This window comes from Etheostoma cragini, chromosome 3 (assembly GCF_013103735.1).
Source record: "Etheostoma cragini isolate CJK2018 chromosome 3, CSU_Ecrag_1.0, whole genome shotgun sequence".
Lineage (NCBI taxonomy): Eukaryota > Metazoa > Chordata > Actinopteri > Perciformes > Percidae > Etheostoma > Etheostoma cragini.
Window position 1 is genome coordinate 9,647,110 of NC_048409.1, and position 8,969 is coordinate 9,656,078.

At 43.2% G+C, this 8,969-nt stretch overlaps 2 protein-coding genes across 2 annotated transcripts; one reads left to right on the forward strand and one right to left on the reverse strand.

Moving 5' to 3' along the window:
- Window positions 1-724: 724 nt before the first annotated feature.
- On the forward strand, window positions 725-2,358 carry b3gnt2l (UDP-GlcNAc:betaGal beta-1,3-N-acetylglucosaminyltransferase 2, like). Its single transcript, XM_034867581.1, has one exon. The coding sequence runs from the start codon at window positions 1,045-1,047 to the stop codon at window positions 2,308-2,310; it is 1,266 nt and encodes a 421-aa protein (XP_034723472.1). The 5' UTR covers window positions 725-1,044; the 3' UTR covers window positions 2,311-2,358.
- Window positions 2,359-2,582: 224 nt separating this feature from the next.
- bckdha (branched chain keto acid dehydrogenase E1 subunit alpha) lies at window positions 2,583-8,969 on the reverse strand. The gene is made up of 8 exons (XM_034867579.1): window positions 8,672-8,969; window positions 6,106-6,282; window positions 5,920-6,006; window positions 5,729-5,837; window positions 5,180-5,341; window positions 4,883-5,089; window positions 4,645-4,786; window positions 2,583-3,351 (listed from the first exon to the last, which is right to left on the reverse strand). The coding sequence occupies exons 1-8, from the start codon at window positions 8,783-8,785 to the stop codon at window positions 3,009-3,011; spliced, it is 1,341 nt and encodes a 446-aa protein (XP_034723470.1). The 5' UTR covers window positions 8,786-8,969; the 3' UTR covers window positions 2,583-3,008.

The following is an 8,969-nucleotide window of genomic DNA, read 5'->3' on the forward strand; positions in this document are numbered from 1 at the left end:
TAGGGGGGCTCCGTAGACAAAGTTGCTTGTTTTGGGCTTGTTTTCACAGGCCTGGTTGCTTATTTGTCTCCCAAGATCATTGTCGTGTTTTTTCAATTGCAACCCATTAAAATCTTGCCACCTCAAGGAGAAGCTCGCTGGCAGTTTCCACTTACATAAGCCGTTTAAGTCGACTAGCATTTTAGCTAGCAATAATTAGATCCGTTTTTTCAGAAAGTGCCAGGGGTTGTAAATTATTTATTTTTTTATTCATAGGCTACTCTTTATTGATGGGAAAAATGGGAAAATTACAATGTAGGCCTATACTCTGTTGTTATTACACACTGCACATATACCTGAAATACACACACACGCTCAGGTCCTACATGCACTAATGGAGAGATGAGAGGGTGAGGGGGCTGCCAGTGCTGGACCAGCACCCTGAGGGGGTGAGTACCCATGATGTGAACTGGAATCTCTCCAGCTATCAGTCTACACGCCGTACTTTGGTCTGAACGGGGACTTGAACCAGCAACCCTCCCAGGCCAACTCCCTGAGCTACTGCCACCCCCAATGGGATATCTATGCTCAGCTCATACTGGAAACAATGCAACCTTAATATTATGAGATCGTTTATAAGGCATGTCAGTGTTGATTATATGCCTCTCTCAGCATTTAAAAACTAATTTCAAAGGACAAGAAATAAAAAAAGAAGTAAAAATATGTATTATTTCACACAAAAAGAATCTTTAAGCCTGGTTTGACAGAACAATGGAAACATCTGGCAGTCTAACTCACAATTTGCATGTCACGCTATAGGCTACCTATTGAAGCGAATTGTAAATTCCTATTGAGATTCAAGGCTGTGAAAGCTGCAATGTGTTGATTAACATGAAGGTGTTGTATCAGTTCTTTGTGTTGGCAGGTACGTCCAGTGTGTCCCCTGTTGACAGCGAGAGTGTAATGTGAAGAGGACTACACGCCAGGATCCAGGGCCATCTCCCAAGAAAGATGATCCATCTCTAGGAACGTTACGGCACAGTCTGGTTTAATCTGCTCGAGTCAATGAGACGTATTAAAACCTTAAGTGCCATTGTCGTCCTGGTCACTTTGTTCCTGATCTTCTTCTACTCAACGCTCCACCTAGAGACGGCCTACGGCCGCAGGGCTGACCCCGGCGGGCCCCTAAAGCATGCCACTAGTCAGGTTCAAGACAGCAATGTGAAGACACCATCCTTCACCACACCTCACCCTGCTGTCCATGATGTGTCCGTCTCTGATGTCCTCAGACAGATCATCCCTCAAAATGGCGCGTACTGGAACCGCCTGCTGTACTCTGCCCTCAGGAATCTGAACAAGGGAGAAGATCCTTTCAGTTATGACACCAATTGGTCCGGCTGCAGGGAGACAAGTCAAGAGTTTCTGCAGAACAACATGCATGACTTCTCCTCCTACCCCGTCTTATTCCAGGACTTTTTGCAGGGCATGAAGTGCAGGACCCCTCCGGTCCTGCTCAATCAACCCAACAAATGCATCTCTGGCGACAGGAAGGGAGACAACCCGACCTTCCTGCTTTTTGCTATCAAGTCAACTCCTGGGAACTTTGAGCGGAGGCAGGCGGTGCGGGAGACCTGGGGGCGAGAGGGGACGCATCAGAGTCAACTGCAAGTGCGCATTGTGTTTCTGCTGGGTAGCCCCTCGCTGGACGACCCCAACCTCACACAACTTCTGTCATTTGAAGCAAGCCAATTTAAGGACCTGGTGCAGTGGGACTTCCATGAATCGCTCTTGAACCTGACGCTCAAAATGCACATGTTCCTCCAGTGGACGCTGAAATTCTGCCCCAACGCCTCCTTTGTCTTTAGTGGGGACGACGACGTATTTGTAAATACACCGGCGGTACTCCGCTACCTGCAGTCTCTGGAGCCTTACAAGGCCTCTCGGTTGTATGTCGGACATGTCATAAGCACAGCAAGTCCCCTCAGGGACCCCCAAAGCAAGTACTACATTCCCTTGAGCTTCTATGACGGCCCGTACCCTGCGTACGCTGGCGGGGGAGGTTTTCTGTGCTCTGGAGCGTTGCTGCAACCCCTACATTCAGTTTCCCGTGTCATTCCTTTTTTCCCCATCGACGATGTCTACGCTGGGATGTGCGTTGAGGCTCTGGGGGTTTCTCCTGAGGTAAACAACGGCTTTCAGACATTTGACATCAAGGAGCAGGATCGTGAGAACCTGTGTGTACATAAGGGTCTCCTTCTGATTCACCAGCGCTCCCCACTGCAGACGAAGAAGCTGTGGAAGGGCATCCACAGCCCCTTGTTGACTTGTTGAATACGACTGGTGAGCGAAAGACGCAGGGATTTAGAAACAGGAAACCGTGACTGCAGCAACATAGAAATCATGGTGTATTTGCTTCCATTATTCTCCTTTTTACAATAAAAAAACTGAACCAACAATATTGAAGTTTTTATAGTTTATTTTTTCACAAAACACCTAACATGAGTGTACAGTTCTGGGATTTAGAGTAGTGTGTAACAACATTAGAGCACACAAACCCAGCTAAAATCTGAGTGTGTGTGTATACTAAAAACCAAATAGTTTATTTTTTTTTTTTAAAACAAGTTTGTCAGTCACCTTAATGATACACAAGGAAACGTTTTAAATACCATGATCACTGGAGAGGAAACAGACAACATGGGTACAATTCCACTGATTATTGCTCAATTTGTCACTTTCTTTTGAATTCAAACTGCACCAGCTGTTTTTTTTGCTGCTCTGCAAAAAGAACAGTGGTAACCATGGGAACTAGAGTGACTGAATATTCAGTAAAGAGCTCTTCTACGGACAACAAATCAATTAACTTAAGGCACCAAACCCAGAGGAATGAAGGAGAATATTTTTGAAAGCTAAATCTCTCTTCCTCAGTTGTGCAGAAAGAAATGACACATCATATCAAAACTATATTTGTATGAATACAGTAAAAGCTGTAACAGTTTTGTATTGGTCTCAATGGTCACCCACTGCCACAGTTACTTAACGTACAGGTCGAGTGGGTAGTGCTCTTTGTACTGCTTCACGTGCCTCCACATGGATTCTCTCTGCTTGTTCAGGCCGGGCGTCATCTCCTGGTACACGTCGGTAAACATCAGCTCTGGGTTGGGCTTCAGGCGTTTCTCGGCCCTCTCGAATGCCTCCATCACCGTCTTGCGGGACTGCTTCCGCCAGCTCCTCTCGTCGTCCTCGCTCCACCAACCGCGGGCCGTCATGTAGTGTCTCAGCCGGGAGATGGGATGGTCCTGCTTGTCCCAGTAGTTCACCTCGTCCACCGAGCGGTACGCTGAGCTGTCGTCACTGGTGCTGTGGTGCCCGATTCTGGGGAACACAAATAATGATCTTACTTCAATCAACTGTCCGTACTACATCATTTTTAGCAACTCTTCCAAAAAAATCTAATTTTTGTGTTTTTTCAATTTCAACCCATTAAAATCTTGCCACCTCAAGGAGAAGCTAGCTGGCAGTTTCCACTTACATTAGCTGTTTAAGTCGACTAGCATTTTAGCTAGCAATTAGTAGGTGTGTAAAAATAACTTAAATAATTTGATAAATGCCTCGCAATTCTCTCAAGAACAACAATTGATGTCTCTAGGGAGAGAGAGGGAGTGTGATGGACGTACTCACAGAGTGATGGCTGACTCATTATGAATGGGTCCAGAACGGGTCGAATGGCGGGTCAAAGTCGTTCTACACGTTGTGTGTATGAAATGTCTGTATTGTCACTGCGCTGCATTTTTATAAACTTTGATATTCTGGCCATGGGTCACATCTCTGGCCCAGCTCCAGCAGCTCCGTCTCACACGCTGTTACTCTACAAACGGAAGTTAGTTGCATTCAATAACTTCTGTATTTGTTTTGCGCGGCAGCTGCGATAGCAGAGTTAACAGCACAAACACTGGTACAAATACAGGTTTGCCTCTCATGCGTGTGTTAATAACAATTAAAACTGTAGACAAATGTCAGAAGTGTGGACCGGCAACAACAACACAGACGGGACTAAATGTTGCGTTTACTAGTAAACTGATAAACCTTGAGACCGTCGTATAACCAACTATCTGTTGAACTTTCCCCACATTACTCTGTCCTCTGACTGTCTACATCTAGAATCTAAGCTGCGCGGTGCAGGGAACAACTCTGACTGCCACATCAGACAGTGGTTTACGGAGCGGTAGATGGGCTTTGCAAAAAAAATAAAAAAGTTCTCTCAAATGAAGCATTCAAAAAGTTGCTCGATCATGCAAATTCGATGTGGGAATTCCAAATTGTGATTGTGATTAAAATCTGATTAATTGTGCAGCAGGTCATTAGGCCTCTAGGCTCAAGTCCCAGTTTGTTCAATTCAGTCGACACGGTAAACTCAGCTGGTTCCACCCTAAAACTAAGATCATAACTCGACAAAATATTTGTGTTAATTAACAAATTCTGCTTTAAAAAACTGAAATAATGTACATCTGTTTTGTAATTTGTCAATTCTGCATTCACCTCAAACTAAAGAGTTTGCCAATTTGAACTAATTTCGGTAGCGAAAATCAAACCTTTCTAATAACCACGGTACAATGAGCTGTCAGCTTAAAAATGCACAACTGTCATAAATCATTCAAACAAACTGACCTGTAGGTCATTGCCTCGATGAGGAAGGGCTGGTTCTCAGCCACGGCTCTGCGGCGTGCCTCTTTCGTGGCATTGTACACGGCAAACACATCGTTACCATCGACGCGGATGGACAGCATGCCGTACCCTGGACCACGAGCAGCTGTTCAATCACAGAAAGAAGGAATCTTGTGTTCATAAGAGGTGCTGAGAATTCCCAATGCATGTGTAGCAAAGCAAGCAGAAAAACTCATCTTACCAATGCCATCTCCCCTGTACTGCTCGTTGGTGGGGGTGGAGATGGCGTAGCCATTGTTACGACAGAAGAATATCAGTGGGCACTCCAGCGTGGCAGAGAAGTTGAAGCCGGCGTGTGCGTCCCCTTCGCTGGCCGCGCCCTCTCCGAAATAACAGATCACGGCCCGATTCATGTTTTCTCTCTTGACAGCATATGCAGCTCCAGCCGCTAAAACAGACACACACAAACAAATATATTTACAGGTACATGTATGCACATACAGCTGGGAGAGCTTTACACAGGTGCAAAGCAGCTCACCCTGGGGAATCTGAGTAGCCAGAGGAGAGGAGATGGTGACAAAGTTCAGATCTTTGCTGCCGTAGTGCACAGGCATCTGCCGGCCCTTGCCCAGGTCATCGGCGTTGGCGTAGCACTGAGCCATGAACAAATCCAAAGGGAAACCCCGGTACATCAGCACTCCTGCAGGGGAGCATAGGAATTATAACACTGTTACTTACAAGATAAGAAAACCTGGGCAACTGATGGTGATCATTAACTCAATGGGCAGGTAGGAGGTATATGAGCCAAAGGACTGGAGGGTAGGGATTGGTAAAGCGGTTGTATGGACACAAGCACGCACACAGACACGCACGCACACACAGTCTTTTGCCATGAAAACGAGAGAACACGGGTGTTCACAAAAGGTTGGTATCTTGAGAACGCCTTTACACAATCAACGAATACAATGTTGACAGTGTGTTAAAGTTGGAGTCCCAACCCAACCTTTAATCTGTGGGAAACACTGATGTTTGGTTGTGCATTGTCCCTGTTTAAATTACATTTTATTATATGCTGTCTGATTCTTACCAGCTTCTCTGTATTGACCGAAGACCAGGTCTCTTGGGTCAAGAGCAGCAGCACTACCAATATGTGTCCCCTCCTCACCATAGTTGGTCATGTAGAAGGAGATGCGACCCTGTAACAGGAACAAAAAAAATACTTTTCAGCCTTGTTCAGCTCTGTCATTGTTACCAGAAAATTTATGAGGAAGCACTAACCTGTCTCTGGGACTCATACAGAATGCGGTCCATTGTGTTCAGCAGAGTCATCTTCTGGTAAAAGTTCAAAACTGTCTCTTTGGAGAGCTGACCAGGAAAGAAACATACAAAACCACCAACACATTAACTGACTGGAGGTCACAGTGCCTCTTTTAATAACCAGGGGCGTAGGCAGGTGGACTCTACCTGAGGGTCTTGAGTGGGGTTGATGATGTTTCCCTGTCTGTCCATCACCCGATACACTGGGATCCCAGAGATTACGTTGGGCTGGATGAAATCAAGCGTATCCACAAACTCTGCTGAGGCTCCGGGGAACTGGGGCTTTTCCAGTGTCGAGTCAAAGGGCTGCTGCCCCTGCACAACCTGCAAGATTTAATCCAAGCATTATTTAGCGCCCTGGTAGAGCGCCTCATGTACAAAGGCTCAGTCCTTACCCCAGCGGTCTGGGGTTCAATTCTGACCTGCAGCCCTTGGCTGCACGTCTTTCCCCTCTCACTCTCTTTCCTGTCTACAACTGTCCTTTTAATTAAAAGGCCAAAATGGCCAAAAAATAATCTTACAAAAAACATGTGTGTGACAAAGCAAGACCCTCTCTAAAATAGACACCACACAAAGGGATTCAGCGTCCTCTTATTGTCATAAAAAAAAAGAAGAAAAAAAACAGAAAAAAAAAAAACAGTTGCTTTGTTGAAACCAAAAGGTGATTTTACTGGAATACGGCCCCATTTCCTGTTTGAAAAACTTCCTGCAATAGGTGTAAATCACAGATTGTGTTTATTGAAATGTCACAGTATTCATTAAACAGGGGATTTCATGGATAACATCCAACTGAATCCCCTGTTTAATGCTGAAACATATTAACTCAAAGCCTCAACAATACTGTTTTGTTTTGGAAACTGTATGCTGTAGCGGTCACATTTCTTCTATTTTGTTTAAGCTCCAGTAGATTCATATGCAATAATCCAATGACTGGGCAATCTTTTTATAAAGTCCAAGAGTACAAAGGTTTGATTTAAATATTAAAATATAATTTGACTCAAAATGTATTTATTATGCAAACCAGATGGCCAGAAAGTGCAGATATCCTGAATGATTCCTCCAGTGTTAAAAACATTAAACTGTAAATAACCTTTACCTATAACTAAAAGACCTGAATTCAAAGTACAAAAGTGTTAGCATAAAAATATACTGTAATAACAATGTACCGGAAGTAAATTTATTCATTATACAGAATGGTCCATTTCAAAAATAATATATTACTGGATCATGATAAATGATGCATTAATTGCATCAATTTATTGTTGTAGCTGATATAAGTAGGTTTTTATTGTTGTAACTACTGTATACACTGCTGAGTAGCTTAATTCATTAATAATATAAATATGTCAACGAACTATTAACTAAAAGATATTAAATAAATGTAGTGGAGCAAATACTACCACATTTGCCTATGAAATGTAGAGGAGTAGAAGTACAACGTAGCATAAAATGGAAAACCTTGAGTAAAATACGTTAGCCTAGGGGAGGGGTCGGCAACCTGCGGCTCCGGAGCCGCATGCGGCTCTTTGATCCCTCTGATCGCGGCTCAGCTTTTAAAAAATACTTAATGAATATTTAATTAAAATGTATTTCATTTTAGTTTGTACAGCAAACTAAAGACATCAAGTCAGCTGTGTCCTCCTCAACTGCCTGTAATGAATCTAAAGACTAAGGTGATATTGAACAAATTGCGCTGTTCTGCCGGTATGTAAACTCGACTGGGCCACAAGAAGAAATGATTCAATCGATACCACTGAGTGGTAAAGGTTGCCGACCCCTGGCCCAGGGTACTGTCCTGAGTAAATGTACTCGGTTATGCACTGCTTACTACACTCTGACACTACAGTTATGACTCTCTCAACATACTGTCGTAGGAGTATACAAGTGGTGTATTTATAGCGAAGAAAAACTTCTTAACGTTATATTTTTGAATAAGTTGCCATAATGTATTCATTTATCTTTAGCGACACACGTCTGGCATTGACAGCACAGAACACAACGAATAACACCAGAATATTTCATGGGACTCGAAAAAAACTTAACGTGACTTTTGTTTTAGCAAAAAAGATATTTTCGAACTTATTCAATTTTTTTATTTATTTTTTATTTGATATTTTTACTTTAACTTGAAGACGGAAGCTCTATCCTGACGCCCCTATGCTCAACCAATGGCAATGCAACTAGCTAAAGCTTTAGCCGGCTAGCTAGCTAACGTTACCTAGCTAAGCTTAAGAGTCATAACGTCCAACACTAGCTAGTGTCATTCAAGCTGCTGATTAAAAATGAATCATATATATTCACAAACATTTGGACACTTACAATTTGACTTCATACACTACGTTGGAGAATAGGTATATAGCTAGGTTAATTAATTCTACGTTAGTTCCTGCAAGGTTGTCTGTTGCTTGAGTTCTCTGAGAAGTCAAGCAACGCGTTCTTGTGAATCCTTGATGGGTCCTCAAAACCAGACAGCTCTAGCGTTAGCTAACCATAACAAGTTTAAACTTCATACATACAGTAAACGTTAACTATCTTGTAGCTGAATACTTAACTTGACATTGTAAGTTTTGATATTAGACCATAGTCAGACCACTTTTTCTAATAACCCTGTGGATGCTAAAGCGACCTTTCGTGTTACTAAGCTAACCTAGCTACCCTTAACTCTAGCTAACAGAACAATACAGCAATGTTTCACATTTTATCATAAACTTACACTGACTCTGAAGGCTCTATGTTGAAGCAGCCTCGATGCCTTCAGTCCTGCCGTCTGACGAACAACATGGAAACATACTCCATACATTTTGTTCATACTCCTCACAACCGCCATCAGGATCGTCCACGGACAATAGCTTGTCAGAGATGTTAAAATATGTAAGAATAATGTAACAAAACTAGCTAGCTAACAATAACCGTTAGAACGGTTTTCAATCTTCAGCACTGATATTCACATTCACAATAACACTTGTCAGGCAGGTTAGATACAAACGGCCGTGTCGACGTCGCGTCAACCA